Raw genomic sequence first — 16,190 nt, 5'->3', positions numbered from 1 at the left:
CTGGCTCTGGGTATTTGCAGTATATCAAAGCCAGATGTCACAGGGGCTTTGCAGCCTGAAAAAAATAGGTGGGCTGCGTCTGGAACCCTCCTAGTGCTTCTGAATGTATTTGGCCTTTCCCCCCACTGCCCCTCTTTTTCTTTCCCCCCACCCTCTCTTGGGTTATACAATATGCAGATGACATTCAGGAGTTTTCATGTGATTAAGGCTTGAGAAATCAAGCAGTAAAGACAGGTCAAAGGTTGATTTTTGCATGTTACCAAGTAACTTTGCAGCAGAGAGGTGTGTAAGCCAAGATTTCTATTTTTATTTTCTTATAGAAACACAGTGTCACTTCTGTAATTTCTCTGTTCTTGCCTGTTGTAGCTCTTTCCTTCTGTCTCCTAGTTTGATCTCTGTACCTCTTGGGGAATCAGGAGATCTCAGTTCATTTCCAGTTTTTCCACTGTCTCAGCACATGACCTTGCCTCGGTCTTTTAACCTTCTGGTGCCTGTTCTATCCTGCGGGCAAATCGGAGACTGACGTGCCATTTCTGTAAAACATTGTGAGGTTAATGCATCCAGCTCTTCTGCTCTGCCGAGCAGTAATCTCTCTCCCCAGTGTTTGAGCACGTTATCGTGCAGATGGCAGAGGCTGTGCTGCCCGAGATCCCTGCTGCGCCGCTAAACCGTAGGCAAACCCTGCAAAATGCCGCTTCTGAAAGGTATCAGGGAGCACCTCTAGTTCCCAGCTGGTACAAGCGCGAAGCAACCAGTGGGCATCAGCTGGGAGTCGCTCTGGTGTAAAACGAGCGCTCCTGAGACCCAAGGAATGGCCGGTTTGGCTGCGGTGCCTACAGCTGTCCTTTTCAGAAGCCTCCCAGTCCTGATAGAGGTCACCTGTTTGCTCCGTGAGGAGCCCACAGCAGGACTAGGCAGAAACAAATAGGGGAAAGAGCAAAACATCTCTGTCTGGGATAGCAGACACTAATGAAAAAAAAATGACCAGGTAAGGTGTTTTTCCTAGATTAGGCAGCAGTAAAATTGAGTTATGTTTGACTTCTCAGATAATATTTTCATGTAGACTGCATTTTCCAAAAGTCTCAAGGTATTCTTAGAGATGATTTGTACTGTGCTCGCCCTCCCGAGTCACAGCCTCTGGGCCTCCTGTCTCACACTGCGAGGGTGCGGCGGGCCCCACAGCAGGGTAGCCGGGTCAGGGACGGTAACAAGGCGATTCGGCTGTCGGTAAACGGGAAGCAGAACACCACCACTGTGTGCCTCTCACCATCACCAAGGCCTCACAGGTGGCTTTCTGACAGACCGCCTAAGAAATGGGGTTTGGGGTAGCGATTTGGGAAGTGGACAAATAAGGCGTTCACCATCACAGATGCTGGAGGCCTCGGGTGTGAGTGTTTTGTATGGGGCGCTGTATTCCCTCCCTTGGGCGGAATTACTGACCTCTGCGGTTGCTCGCTTTAGAGTGGTAAACTGATGGACACGGTGAGCGCGGCGCTACCGTTTCATTATCCGGTGTCGTCACCTGCGGTCCCGGCATGTTGACTGGCCCCGTGTCGCGGTATGTAAAATACCTGTCAGGAATCCTTCGCAGAAGCTTCCTGTTCGCTGACGGCATTTAAAGGTGTGTTCATAGATAGAGTGACAGACAGGCTATTGCTTGATAAGGAATCCAGCGAATAAAGGCAGGCAGCAGGTCAGTGTGATGTACCCCCAGTTTACACAAGGAAGAGAGAGAAGGGGACATCCTTCCGCTTCCCTGTTTGCGTCCCAGACACATGCCGTTAGCTCCGTAGTTCTGTGGGGTGGGTTATTTGTGTTAGTGCCGAAGCAAAACTGATGGGTTTGCACATGCTGTTGTGCTCTGAAAAGGTGGGAATTAGCATCCCGTCTTCCACTTGGAAAAGAAAATACGGGTCGGTGGCTCACGCGTGGATTTGGAATAGCTTTGATATTGTGATGGGCCTGTCGTGTTCCTCGGGCATCTTGTTTTGCGCCCATACTGGCAGGGCTCGCGTGCGGTGTTCTGTCCATCCCTCCCGCCGCCCTCCCGATGGATGGAGGTGTTTGTGTGCTCCGCAGGTGGAAGACGGGAGGAGAGCTGCAGAAACCTCTTGTGTTATTTTATGGAGGTGCTAAGCAGGGGTAAGGAGGATGGAGCGGGAGGAAAGGAGCACTGTGCAAGAGCAGCAGTTAATCTCATGCTCCGCGGGAGCATTCAGCCTGCCGCATGTTGCACGTCACTGCCGGCCCCAAGCACAGGGCAGATGAAGAGATAGCTGTGAGTAACCGGCTGTAAGTGCAGGGCAGCTCGTGGAAGTTACCCTAAGGCAGCGCGGCAGCAGCACCACGTCTCTTCACTCTCGGTAAAACTCTCGTCATGCACTTTTGCAAGAGCCCTGCCTGTGCTTCCTGCAGAGCAAACCAGTTCTGAGATCCCTCCTGCTTCATGCAGCTGGCTTCCTGCTGCAGGCGAGCCAAGCAGCGCCTCCCGCAACTATCTGCAGGGGTGCCCATCCAGAGGGAAGCACTCAGGCACCTGCGCAGGCTCGCTCTGCGATGACTGGAGTGGAGGGGGCAGGTACTGCGGTCCCCGTGCCGCAGCCGGGGGTCCTGGGCAACCACAGTCGCACGGGACAAGCAGGTCTGCGGCTCCGTCGGCGCCTCATCCTGGCGGTGAGTGTGGCGAAGAGCTAGGAGCGCTCCCACTTTTTTGATGACAGGACCCATGCGCACATCTGCTAGTGTTTGGTGCCAGGATGGGCAACCAGCTCTGTAGCTCGTGCCTTGCTCTCATCTGGTCTCCCCTCCAAAAAAAGAGGGGTGGGGGAAAGCACCAGCCAGAGGAGTCAGATTGTCTGTCAGTCCCAAGGGTGGTTGTAGGTCTGTCTCAGAGCAACCTGCTGCTGCTGTGTGTAAACTTGACCCAGCTGTTGCTGGGCCTGGATTTCTTTTCCTGACTTACAGCCGTCACGCTAGGCTATCGTGCTTATCCACCCCGGCTGGGGGTTTGGTTCCGCAACGGTGGATTTGCAGCGACAAAACAAAGAGCTGGCCATGCACTGATGCGGCGAGCGGCAGGAGGCAACGTCTGTGGGAAAGTACCTCCACACCAAAGAGGAACTTTTGCTTTCCAGCCCGAAGGCATTTTCTTACTTTCAGCCACTGTAGTGTCTCGTTTTTGCTTTTATTCTTATACAACTAGGGAACAGCAAGCTCGCTGCTTAGTTAATTTTACAGTGCTGCATTTGTTAGTTGCATTGCTGGGATGACACGGGCACACCTTCAAGGGAGAGGGATCAAGACCGATACAGCAGTGTGGAAGCTCCTCGCCCTGCTGGGAAGTAGCAGTAAGGTCTATGGGTGTGGTGGGACTAGCTTATAGTCCTTCTGCCTCCCTATTAAAATGCTCCATCAGGAACAGTCTCAGTGCCAGTGGGAGTAGGTTTAAATTCGCCAGCTCTCTGCCTGAGGGGATTTTCCCCTCACCCTTGTGCTCCTTTATCTGCAGTTAGAGGCCAGAGTAGGCAAACGTTTTGCTATGCAGAAAAGAGCTGGAAATTCACCTCCTCTGCTTTGCTTCCCCAGCTCGTTCTTAGGAAGCCACATTTTATTCTGAAGCCTTACTTCTGCTGCGCACTTACCTAGATGTGAGTTCACTTGGCATTTATTCCTTACATTAAAGCAGCACAGTGCTCTGTGTGCAGGCTGGTTTTGTTTTTGTTTTGTATCTTCCTTAGATACAAAATAATTATTTTTCACAGAGGAAGGACAGTTCTTAATCAGGGTCCGAGCGTGCAGTTGCTATCCTTTATGCTACTTCCTTGCCATTTAAAGCTAACTCCTGGGTCTGAAATTTCACCTTTTAGCCTCAGGCAGCCCACAGAGATTGAGAAGATGAAGGGCCAGATTTTTGCGAGGACTGAAGACTGAGAGGCAGCACAGAAAGAAAATCTTACCCTTCCCAGCTGTGCTGTCTTTAGAAGCCCTAACCTTTTGCTTTGGCAGGCACAGGGAGAACAGCACTGAGCCAAGACAGGAGCTGTTGAAGCTGATGCCCATTCCTGCCGGCATCTAGCAAGAAAGGGATTTGCCAGGAACAGAAAGGGATGGGGAAGATCCCCTGCATGCTGCTGAGGTGTGGCCCTGCCTCCCCAACACAGAGAGCAACAGCAGCCCTTTTCTCCCCCTGCTATAGAGCAGATGTTGCATGGCAGGGGGGAGACAGGGGCTCTCAGCCCCTCGATGCTGCACTGATGGCACAGCTCTCCCCTCACCAGCCAGGGGCCCCAGGCCACACCTGCTGGCTTCACTGGTAAGGCTGCTGTGGCAGGACCAGGATGGTGATTTAAGAGTCAGAGGCAGGTTTTTAAAGTCAAGTTTATTTTAGCATGATGGGGTGATTTCAGGTTGGCTTTTAGCAGGTGACCTTACCTGCTGGATTCACCCTGCATTTCCAAAATAATCCTTTAAGCTGCCTGAAACCTTTTAAGTCCACAATATAACACAACCGGGTTTGGACCATAAGCCCTTGTGTATGGCTTTGTCTTCCAGTTAAAAACAAGTGCAAACAAATAAAGCAATAAGGACCTCCATCTTAACTATCACTCCTCCCCTTAGGTTGAGCTGCGCAGGCCTCACTTTGCTGCAGAAGTATAAAGAAAGGCAATAAATAACAGCATTGCCCATTTTTCTCCCCAGGTACATTCTAAGCCCCTATCCCGCTGTCCAAAAGATGTTTTTAGCAGAGCATTTAATAAACTCCTTACCGCTGTGTGGTGCATTCATTATACTCTCAGCACACGTTGGGCTAGCATTTCTGGAACGAGTGCAACGCGTTGCAGACAGCAGGTGTCCTGCCCCTGGTGGGGCTCAGATTTCACCCTTAAACTGCAATAACGATTTTTATAAAGAATCATTATTTCTTGGAATTGAGGAAACTAATTTTCTCTGCACAACGGTAGGGGCTTTTTAAAAAGCCACACTACAGCCAAGCAGCATCCAGAGGTCCCAGCTGAGAGCAGAGCCCCACCTGGGTCAGACACGCAATCTTGCTGACGCCTTTGCACCATCAGGGCTCCAGGAGAGAAAACAAGGCAGGACTTTGTCCTCCTCAGGGGAGCACCTGATATAGAACAGAAGGCACATTTTGCAGGCAGAGGTGGTATTACTTTATTAGCCCAGCTGGAAGAGAAAGCTTTGGCTTGCCCAGCCCCCTGTCTTTAGACTAGATACCTGCCACAGTAGCACCAGTGCTGTTGCACTTTTTCTAAGGGAACAGGGAGGCCACACGTTGGCAGGACGCACATCTGACCAGCACAAAGCTGCTGTGTGCCCACTGTTGCAGAGGGCAGAATTCAGCCCCAGGGCTCGAGCCCTTCCCCACCCCACTGTCCCCCTCAGTGGTGAAGGTGGAGCCCGGCACCCATAGGGAAGTTAAACACATAGTAAAGATGTCATAGCGTAAGGTGCGAAGCTGGTGTCATTATGGTTCCGCCTACAACACTCTTGCACCCACATTCCTGCCTCCAAGGCAGGAGAGGGAACAGGCTCCAACAAAGCACGTTACTGGCTCTGTAAGGCACACGGTCAGTTCTTTGGTGAGAGATGGAGCCTGGAGTAGTTGTGTGGTTCTGTTTTCTAAAATTCTGCTGCTTTCACCGGCCCTGTTATGGCTGGAAGGACAGCTAAAACCCAGCCCAGCAGCGATGTTTGTACAAGCCCTGAGCTTGCTTTTCCACAGTAACTGGTGAGCCAGCATCGCATTCTGTTTCTCTCAAATCATCTCCGCAGTAGCCTGAGCCCAAGGACCCTGAGGGCAGCTGAAGAAATCTGTTTCATTTCACATCTCAGCACAACTTTGCTAATCACCTCAAATAATCCTCATTGCAGTAAGAGCAGGCATGCACTTGGTTGAATTAAAAGGCTCTAGAAAAGCTGTAAATAGGTATGAAGAAACTCAGAAAGAAACATTATGTCAATGACTGAGCTGTATGAGTGGTGGAAGTTCAGCTACTAGCCAAACAGATCAATAGTGGTGACTTGGGCCAAAGAGTTAAAAACAACCCCAATTAAAAAAAAAAACAAACACCACACCCAAACTTTTTTGGATTAAATCAGACCTGTTTTACCTCAATTCACAGTTAACTGTACTGCTTTTGTAAGCTGTTTAGAGTTCTCTTTAACATATACTGAGCTAAAAAAAAAAAAAGCCCTATAATTTGAAGAAAAAATAAACCCTTCCTCTCAAAACACCACCTCAGGCCGCCGTCTTCTGTCTGTCAGGAGCTGCGCACCTGCCCGCCTCCCAGAGCAAGTCTGGTTTTGTTCAAGCTGGGCATTTCTGTGTCCCTGCAAGGTTCTAAGGAGGTCAAAAAAATAATCTTAGAGCTACAGCAGAAAATATAGTTTCTCAAGTACTGACAGGATAAGACATCCTTCCCCTTTTCCCCGATGTACAGTGAAATTTGAGTGATGTCTGAGGGTGCTGTAGGGGGAATTGTCTTTTCCAGAGCAGAGTTCTTAGGACGGAGTAAGTAACTGCAAGAACAAAGTGGTGATTCAGGCTGGCTCGATCTCCCCCCTTTCCAAAGGAGGCTTTGTTTCCGTGCTGAATAACTCCTGCGGAGGTAAAAGGTTTCATCTTTTCTGAATTGCTCAGCCTGTGTATAAGAATAGTTTGTTTTTCTCTCCAACAGGATGTAGCCATTTCTCCAAAGCAGAGGGATGAGGTCATTCAGTGGCTGGCCAAGCTCAAATACCAGTTCCACCTTTATCCAGAAACACTCGCCCTGGCCATCAGCCTTTTGGACAGGTTTTTAGCTACAGTAAAGGTAAATATTTACAGATACATATACCAAAATAAATTCATACCACTCTGCTATTTCTGTGTACAGTGCTGGTGGTGTGCCTGTATAGGAACACTTTCCCCCTTTGCTCTCACGCCCTCTTTCCTTTCTCACAGATGTAGAGGTTGGTACCTGCCCTGCTCCAGGAGCTTCATTTTGGGTTGCGGAACCGGCAGCACACGCTGCCGCCAGGGTCTTGGGAGTAGGTTCTTTCCGTAGTCATTTGTCACCCAGTGAAAGCAGCCATTGCTTTTCTGAGAACACGCAGTTCTCGGAGAGCTGGCCCAGTGCTTAGACCTGCCAAGAATATTTGCCCTCTTCCCTTGGTTCTGCCCGTTTCCTTCATGCAGCGCAGCTCGTTAGTCTAAATCTATATTGACTTAAGACAAAACAAGCACCCTTCCTCTTCAGCTACGTGCTCGCTCTTAACCTAGTTTGAATGTTGGATTTGCCTCAGCACAGTACCTGTTCTTTAAGTAGTCACAAAAAGAGGCTGCATAGAGGTTATGCTTTAGATAAAGCGAGAACAGTCTTTACCTTGACCTAAACTGACTCATAAAGCTAAGGGAAATGCCTGCTAGCCCTGAGTTACACACCTAGGCCCAGTATCCTGGGACAGAACAGTCAGGGAAAGTCCCTGCTCATCTCTTAATTTCTCTGGTGTTATAACTGCGTTTAATCTCACTTGTACCACCTAGAATTGCTGGAAGCACCTGCTAGCAGTGAACTAGCTGGAGGAAACAAATGTTTGAGGACAAGTTTGGGCCTGGCACATGTGCTAGTGCAGGGGAATGAGGGAAAAAAAAAAATGCAGAAGATGGCCAGATTTGATAGCTTTTGGGGAGTAGTTCACTACTACCCTGCTCTACAGCGAGCCTGGCAGACTAAGAGCTTAAGACTGATGTCAAGTCAGACAGATGTGAAGGGGAGAGGGGCAAGCAAGCATGGGCACAGGCCATCAAAGTGACAGGCTGCCCACCCCTACCACACTGAACAGAGAACATGTATGACCGTTTGCTTTTAAGACTGTTATTAGGCCATAGAAAGTGTTTAAAAAAAGGTGAGTTAAAAATAAGCATTTGGGCTACCTGCAACTGGGATCTGCTGCTCTCTGTCCCTCCAAGTCGACCACAGAACCAAGTTAGATGCGCCGTCCTTGGGCCACGCTTTGCACACACACGAGCGACTGAACAAACTGTGGGTTAACCCAAAATCCTTGGCCTTGAGCTGTGAAGTCAGCCTTAGGGTAGCCTTATCTCTCCCCATATTTGCTCAGTTACATTCCGTGCTCAGCTAATCTGCAGCCTCATCCACATGCGTGTCTGATCTCACCACCAACACTGCTTGGTAAGCGATACAGCTTAGGAGACCTAACAGAAGAATGCACTCTCAGCCTGTGCGCTTACATTTCAACGCAACTTAGTGTGGTAGGCTGCAAGTGACATCACCCATCAACCTACCCTTCCAATATTAATAAATATTGATGATGTTTTAATTACAAGCCATGCAAGTTTTGATTTTTAAGATCTTACAGTAGCTGACAGTGAAATACTGAGATGGGAAAGAGATTGAAATCCCTCAACAGCTTGTGCCCTCAAGTACAGTTTTTCTTTCAGTAATTTGCAGCAGCCAGGGAGTCTGCAAAGAAAGTATGAGAACATGAGTAAGGAGTCCACTGAGGGCTTGAGGCAGCGAGTGGGAACACGGAAAGGTGTTTTGTCTGGGTGAGCATTGTCCAAACAGCTCAGGGCTTTGTGCTCCCTCACCCAGTTTTCCTCTCCCATCAAGCCATCATTCCTCTGATGCAGCTCTGCTCCTGGCTTTTTACCAGGCGCTCCCGTGTGGGATTTTATTACGAAGACGACTAGTCCCTTGCCTTTGCCGTGAACACACTTAGAAATTGCTGGGACTGGCTGCCCCTAAGGCTGCTTCCCAGGCGTGCTGTGGAGGCCCAGCCAGCAGCACTTGGCCGAGCTCACTGAACACCCCTCGTTAACCCTCACCAGAGCTGGGTTTACGGCCAATCTCAGCAGCGCTTGCCCACACATGAGGAACCAGCAAGGGAGGTAAACACTCCTGCAGGAGCCCACAATGGGTGACTGGGTTTTAATACGCTGGCAAAACACACTGTTGTTCCTTCCAGGTTAGGCTCTAAAGGGAATGCACTTGAGGGGAAAAAAGGAGACAAAATTGTTGTTAAAAATAAAGGGGAGAATGAGCTTCCCGGATGGTAGGAACCTGGCGTAGGCACCTGCTTTCCCCCGAACACGACACAGAAGACGTCCCTCTTGGCTGTACGTTATTCAGTGCTCACTTGACAATTTTCTTTGAACCTGCTGATGTGGTTAAGAACACATTCCACTCTTGCCCTAGGGGAAGTTCTTCTCTTTGCTTTCAGCAACACCTGAGCAGACATGTGTGCACACACCCCGACCCCCAAGTGTAGATTCTCTACATGTATTTAAGTTTGGCACTAGAAAGCCAAAACTCTAGGCGTAGCATGGTCCTTCCTAACTAACTGAGACTGAATGTAGGTAAAGATCTTCAATTTGGACACAATCCTGGGGTCTTTGCTTGTTGCTTTCTGGATACAGCGCTCTGGATTTCTTGACAGCCCATCGCCCAAGCATAACATGCAGCATCTCGCCCTTCAACCAGCCCATAGCTCTGTTACATCTGCTAAAATTAACCTAGTTAGACTAAACCATGGCAGCAGTTGAGGCTGTAAAGTAGATATTCCCATTCAGCGCAGGATTTTCCCTTACCTTTGCTTTCAGCGTCTCCTGAGGTGGACAGAAGAGGACCAGTCGCCAGTAGACTAAGGAGCAGGTGGCCACATCCTGGGGTTTTCACGCTGATGTTGGAAGCAAAGTCCTTTGTCAGACAGTCAAACTGACAAAGACTAAACAAGAAGTCCAGCTGATGAGCTGTATTCAGTGTGTGCTTAGTTTGGTCCACCACGGGGACTATCTGCACGCTTACAGCCCAAGCATCCAGCTTCCCTCCTCGCGCCCACAGCCGGGGCACAGAAAGGGAGTTTTTGATGCGCATGAAAAAAAATCACCCCTTTCCCCTCCAAACTTTACTTACCATGCCTGTAACAACTCCTTGCTGTAAAAGAGACCAGATCTCCCTTGATAATCCCTGGGCCAGTTTTGTGAACTAGTGTGTGAAATTGCAGGAGTGATGACTTTGATGGGTGTTTTTTACTTCCCTAAGCAAGGACAGCGTTTTCAAATTCTCTTCTCTCCCTCCCTATGCCATGTCTGATCCCCAGCAGCACTAGCAGCAGAGCTCTGCTGCAGCAGGTGGAGCGACCATGGCTTTTTCACAGGTGACAGTCTGACCCTTCTCATTGTCTCCTTCCTGTTTCTACTGTACTGCCTAAAACCGAGCTCTTTCCACTCCAGCACTGCACATCAGCAGGTGCCAGTTACGATCACGGGACTGGCAGATTGCTGTTCTGCTTTACGTCATGGACTATGGATTTTGGCTTGGCATGGCTTGCCACCGCCGTGGCGTAGTCAGAGGTCAGCCTGCTGATCCAGAACGCGTCACAGGGACAGCCAAGACCCTGGGGCTCAGGATGCCCAACCAGAAAGGATTATGCATCATTTCTGTATGATGTTCACACAGAGACTTCTCTGCTCTGTACCACAGGCCCGTCCGAAGTACCTGAACTGTATTGCAATCAGCTGCTTCTTCCTTGCTGCAAAGACCATTGAGGAAGATGAGGTAATTCTTTTTTTGTTCTTAGCATTGTCTGAATATATACTCTTCCAGTCCTGCCTTTGCTTGCACATGGTGGCTGACACTTGCCAGGACAGGAACAAAGTGTTTTATGTGATTTCTATAATGATTGGGTTTCTCTCTTCTGTTTTGCACTGGCTTTTGCAGAGGATTCCAGTACTGAAGGTGTTGGCTCGGGATAGCTTTTGTGGTTGTTCTCCAGCTGAAATTCGCAGAATGGAGAAGATTATCCTGGATAAACTGAACTGGGATCTTCACATGGCAACGCCACTGGATTTCCTTCATATTGTAAGCAAGGGGCTATTTGCATTCTTTCTGGTGTCTGTCAGGGTAATTAAGGTACCTAGACAAAAACTCTGCTTGCAGGGGAGTGAAGGCCTCAGGATGTGTTTGTAATTCCTCCGTACAAGTAGTTTCTGGAAGAAAAAGCATTGCCAGAGCATTTCCGAGGGGACTTGTGACACTTTGGGCGCAATTTCCAAAACATGGGCCTGCCATCGGACCTATGTTGAGGCATGTTAAACCACACACTAAGACTCACAGCTCCTGAAACGCTGCCTCTAAGTCTTAATTGCTGGTGGGTTTGCTCAAAGCCCGACGCCAGGCAGCACAAAAACAAAGCACAGCCACGGAGAAAGCACTGATGCTGGGCAATGGGCGTGCTCCGTGCTCGCTACAGAAAGGCACGGCCAGAGAACCGGATTCATGTATAAGATAAAACAAAGGTGAAGAAAATGACCTGAGGTCCTCCACTTAATTTCATCCTCTCTGCTTGCTTGAGAAGGAGCAGTTTTTGTCTAGGCCACCTGAACTGCCAAACCTGTGTTGTTGAGAGCGAAGGGTGGAAGGGGACAGCCTTCTGCAGAGCCTTGAGAAGCCTGGTCCCCAGGCAGGTGACAGGTATGACAGCAGGCCCCACCAGAAAAGCTGCACCAGGCTGTTGGTGGGTTCAACGCATGGGGTTTTTTTCCATAGTGTGTCAATTGCCTTAAGCTGGAGGATCCTTGTGAGCCAAAAACACATTGCATGCGGTTCTGGAGGTCTGACCTGGCTTTGCTTGTGGGGTTGCCTGTGGGTGACACCAGCTGCCTCATGTGCTTGTTTCCCCCCCCAGTTCCACGCAGTTGCAGTGTCCAACAGGCCTCAGCTACTGACCATCCTGCCCAAGCTGAGTCCCTCTCAGCACGTGGCGGCGCTCACCAAGCAGCTGCTGCACTGCATGGCCTGTTACCAGCTGCTGCAGTTCAAGGGCTCCATGCTGGCGCTGGCCATCGTCAGCCTGGAGCTGGAGAAGCTGCTCCCCGACTGGCTGGCTCTCATCATCGAGCTGCTCCAGAAGGCACAGGTGAGGGGGTGCTGGCACCACACGTTGCAGCGGGGAGGGTGTGGGGGCCGCAGAAGGCTGCGTCTTGCTCGGTACTCCACTGATCCAAGCCAACCAGGGCCTTCAGATCCATAGCTGCTGATCTCTGCCTGCAGTGACGCTTTTGCAAGGATGGTTGTGCTTCAGCCTGAAGGGATGGGTGGGACAGCTCTGCAAGGGCTTTATCTTGACCGCCTCCAGCAGGTGACCCGGAAGGGCTGCGCGCCCGGACGCATATGGGCGCTCTCTGCCCCAGGGAGGAAATAACCCTCTGGGGAGGAAAGGTTGTGAGCCTCTCAGCTGTTCATTCTAAGCATAGGGGGTGGTCTGACAAGTCCCAGAAAGACAAACACTCAGGCTGCTAAAAACAGGCAGGGAGACTTCTAATATGTGACAAGTTTCTCTCCCCCCCATCCCATGAGGAGTAAGAAGGGGCAGGGGTCCATATCTTGTCATATCAGTGGTATTTTTGGTCCGTTTATCCCTTACTTTCTCCTGCATCCAGCATATCACTGGCACACAGGTGGTCAGTGGGCTCAGAGCCCTAGCCCTGCCCTGGCTGACAGCCTCTCCTCCATGGCAGTAATCCCGCAATGCCAGTGCCTTTGCTTGTCTTCCCACTCCAGATGGATAGCTCGCAGCTGATCCACTGCCGGGAGCTCGTGGCACATCACCTTTCCACCCTGCAGTCTTCTCTGCTGCCCAATTCTGTATATGTCTACAGTCCCCTCCAGCATACCCTGGTGACCTGTAACAGAGGAGCGTTCAAATGCCAGCCCTCCTCTGTCCCAGGGCCGGGTTTCTCCAAGGACAACGGCAGGCCAGAAGTGCCAGTCACAGGTACAGCCGCGCTCTACCAGCGTCTGCCAGCTCCCAGCGGTTGCAAGCAAGCCTCTGCCAAGCGTAAAGTGGAAGAGATGGAAGTGGACGACTTCTACGATGGCATCAAGCGTCTCTACAATGAAGACATTGCTCCAGAGGTAGTGGCTCTTGAAAACATGGGCTCTGTGTGCGGCGCTGATGTCTCGAGGCAGGAGGGCAGCGTTTCCCCTTGTCCGCCTCTGCAGCCAGTGTCTGTTATGTAGCTGTGAGCACGTACCACCCGCTGCACCACAGCTGCTCCAGAAACCAGGCAGGACCTGGCATCCTGCATTCTCAGTGGGGGGAGAAGGGGCCATACCTTGTCAGGCTGAACTGAAGGGAGCCAAAAAAACCAGAAAAAAAAATATCCCAACCCTTTTTTGAATTTTTTTCTTGTGCGGCTAATTATAGTTCCACTATTTAAGCACTTAAAAACACAAAAAAGTATAAAAATCTAAAAAAGACCCAAAAACCAAACAAAAAAAGTAGCAAAAATTTGTTTCTTTCTAGTGTCGACAGTTCCACTGTTTTTCTGCTCCTGTGTATTGTAACCCATTCTCCATGCCCCAGAGCTCACACCAGTCGTGCAGAGTTGTTCCAGGTTTCCCAGCCGACTACCACCTCTCTGATCCCATCTCCATCTGCTCCCCTCTCTTTCTGCTTGCTCCTCCTTTAGTTCTCAGCAAGTCTTGTGCATGATGTCCTGTACGACCTGACCTTCACGACACCTTTCTTTTTCCTTTCTAAAGGAAAAGACCTTTTTTGTTTTGTTAGCACTTTGGTGTTTAAATGTGATAATATTTAAAAACTGGATTTAAATAAAAGGTGAGTCAGGAAAAAAACCCAAACCAACACTTAGAAGCTGCTCCACGCTTCAATAATATCCACAGGAGTGTGAAGGTGCTCTAGAGCAACACTAGGGCAGCGGCCACTGTGCTCTGTACCTTACATGGAGACTTCTCCAAGTTAAAAACAGTTTGTATTTTCAAACACAGAAAGCAGTTAATAGATTTTTGTATCACTTGAACAAAACCGGTATTTTTTCTCCTTTGCACCAAGAGATGTTGCACTGTGTGGATTTTCACCAACACTTGACGCCCTGTGTCAAGTGTAAACCTTAAATTCCTGTACTTCTCCCCTATGTTTATAAGCTTAGCGTGCGACCAGCACTGCCCCAGGAGGTGCCGGGGCAGCTACGTATGCCTGAGGTTTGAAAAGGTGTGTAATTACCAGCCACAAAACCAAAAGACCCTAAACCCTAAAGTTCTGTCTTCATGTAACTTCTAACCAAGAGTAAAACCTTTAAAAACTCATCTCTTAAATGTTACACCTCTGTTTCTCAGAATGACCTGTCCCAATTGTAAGCTCTCTCCACAGCCCTGAGGAAGGTATCGTATTTGGAGCCATTGTACTGATGAAAGCCTTCTGGTAGCAATAAAGAAAGTTGTCCTGGATTCTGAGCCTTGTTTTGTGCTTTTGTGCCTGAGTCCACGATCAGTTTCACCCGGCGGTGGCAAGGGAGCTGCTCCACGCCGGGCCTGCGAGAAAGGGGCTTGAGTTACACAATGTAAACTCACTGCCCCTACAGCGGCTCCAGCTTTCGCCCCAGCCCTGGCGCTCCTCACCCCCTCCTCCGTCACCAGGCTGTTCCCCTTCCAGGCTGAGTGCGGGGCACTCTGTGCATGGCTGGGGTGCTGCTTCCTCCCACCTGTCCTGTAACCGCCTCCTCTGTCACATTCTGAACGCCCCACTGAAGAGTCAAGTTTCCCAAATCCAGGCTGGTTGTCGATTCCCACTCGCGTGACCTCCCTTCCACTGAAAATGGCTTTGGCTAATGAAAAGGTTAGTACAGACTTCACTTCTGCTCTTCCCTGTAAGCTCACAGATACAGAACAGATTCTGTTCCGTACTCTCGCCACCTTCCCGGCTGGCTTTGATCTCATGCCTTGAGGAGGAGCCGGCCTCTCGTGCCCTCTGAGGTGCCATCCTTTCCTGCGCACAGTCCACTGGGACAAACTTCGCCTGGGTTTCAGCCCTCTTCCTGCCCGTGGCCTGGAAACCACCTCCCGAGGCTGCAATTCTCCAAGGGGTGTGCGCCTTCCTTCCCTTCCAGCCTTTCCCGTCATCCTTAGGATATAACCAGGCTCTGACCTTTTCTCTCTTCCCACTGCGCTGGTTCCTCCGGCCAGGCTGCTGCGCGGTCCCAGGGCTTTGCCTAGCGCTCCCCTAGCAAAAGGCCCCATCGCTGCAGGATTTCCATCATACTGGTGCTTGCTACTTCAAACCCACTTCAAGGCATGCATCTTCCTCAGCTGAATTACGCAGCTTAACAGCTCTATGTGAAAATAACCACCCCGATTTCCAACACTAGATATAACAGCATTAGCACGGGAAAGATTAAGGCCAGGTAATTTTCCCACCCCCTGACAGCCAAGCCAGGCACCCATGGTTTCTGCACAGAAGGGAGCCTTTGTGCTCGCTGGTGCTTGCTGCTAAGAGCTCCGACCGCGTATGCAGTCAGAGAGGGGTGAGCCAGGGCTCTCGTAACTGTTTGAATGATATTGGCCTACATAGTACAAAACAGTCGAGTTTTGTGGGACTAGAGCTTGTTTTAGGTGGTTTCTAATGGTATGAGACAACAGTGCAGGGGGGAAGAAGGGAAGATGGAGACCAAAGCACCATGGCATTATCCCACGACAATAAATCTAAGCTTCACCTCCCATTGGCTTCCCCCTCAACACACTCCCTCCCTCCCGGTTTCAAGGATGCATCTCCCCTCACCCCACTCGGCAGCATCCGCACACAGGCGCCAGGGAGGAGCACGGCCCCAACCCATTTGCAGGTGGGCACAAGGAGAGGAGCTGGCACAGGGCTAGGAAGAGGAAGGCGTTCACTTGTGCCAGCTGGCAGGGGCCTGGCGGGAACAGAAGGGAGGGGATCTGGGCCCGAAGAGAGATCTAGGTGCTGCTGGAGCATTTCTTTAACAGACACGCTGCAGCCATGGCTGCGAGTCCCTCTGAGAAGGTAAGAGCTTTCCTTCTCACCATTTCTCCGCCCCAAAAGCAATAGGACAAGAGCAGGTCCTGCGCGGCCCCCGCACCAGGCGTGTCGCCAGCCCTGCCAGAAGAGCTGTGCGGTGACTAAGCTACCTGCTCAGTTTGTCTCAGCCCCAGGCGCACCAGAGGAGAGGAACCTCTTCCTGTTGCTTTGGAGAAGAACAGCAACTTTGTTCTTTGCAGCAAAGGGGTGGCGGGGTAGCTCTAGCGAGAAGCAGCTTGTGAGAGTCACAAAGTTAATTTTACAGTATCATCAACTGCCTTCAGAACCGTGTTCAATAAACACAGTGTTATTTCTGGCTCTCAAGCCACAGC

General features: G+C 50.3%; 1 protein-coding gene across 2 annotated transcripts in view; it reads left to right on the top strand.

Moving 5' to 3' along the window:
• Nucleotides 1-14,273, top strand: part of CCNI (cyclin I) — a 32,987-nt gene extending 18,714 nt beyond the window's left edge. For both annotated transcript variants that reach the window (XM_075090029.1, XM_075090030.1), the window contains 5 exons: nucleotides 6,696-6,830; nucleotides 10,506-10,580; nucleotides 10,743-10,883; nucleotides 11,710-11,940; nucleotides 12,585-14,273. In XM_075090029.1, coding sequence (XP_074946130.1) covers nucleotides 6,696-6,830; nucleotides 10,506-10,580; nucleotides 10,743-10,883; nucleotides 11,710-11,940; nucleotides 12,585-13,043 — 1,041 coding nt within the window. In that variant the 3' untranslated portion in view covers nucleotides 13,044-14,273. The remainder of the gene's footprint in view (nucleotides 1-6,695; nucleotides 6,831-10,505; nucleotides 10,581-10,742; nucleotides 10,884-11,709; nucleotides 11,941-12,584) is intronic.
• Nucleotides 14,274-16,190: the final 1,917 nt, after the last annotated feature.

The sequence above is a fragment of the Phalacrocorax aristotelis genome, chromosome 4 (assembly GCF_949628215.1).
Source record: "Phalacrocorax aristotelis chromosome 4, bGulAri2.1, whole genome shotgun sequence".
NCBI lineage: Eukaryota > Metazoa > Chordata > Aves > Suliformes > Phalacrocoracidae > Phalacrocorax > Phalacrocorax aristotelis.
Note: the sequence above shows the minus strand (reverse complement) of the source record. Positions and strands in the feature narration are given on the sequence as shown.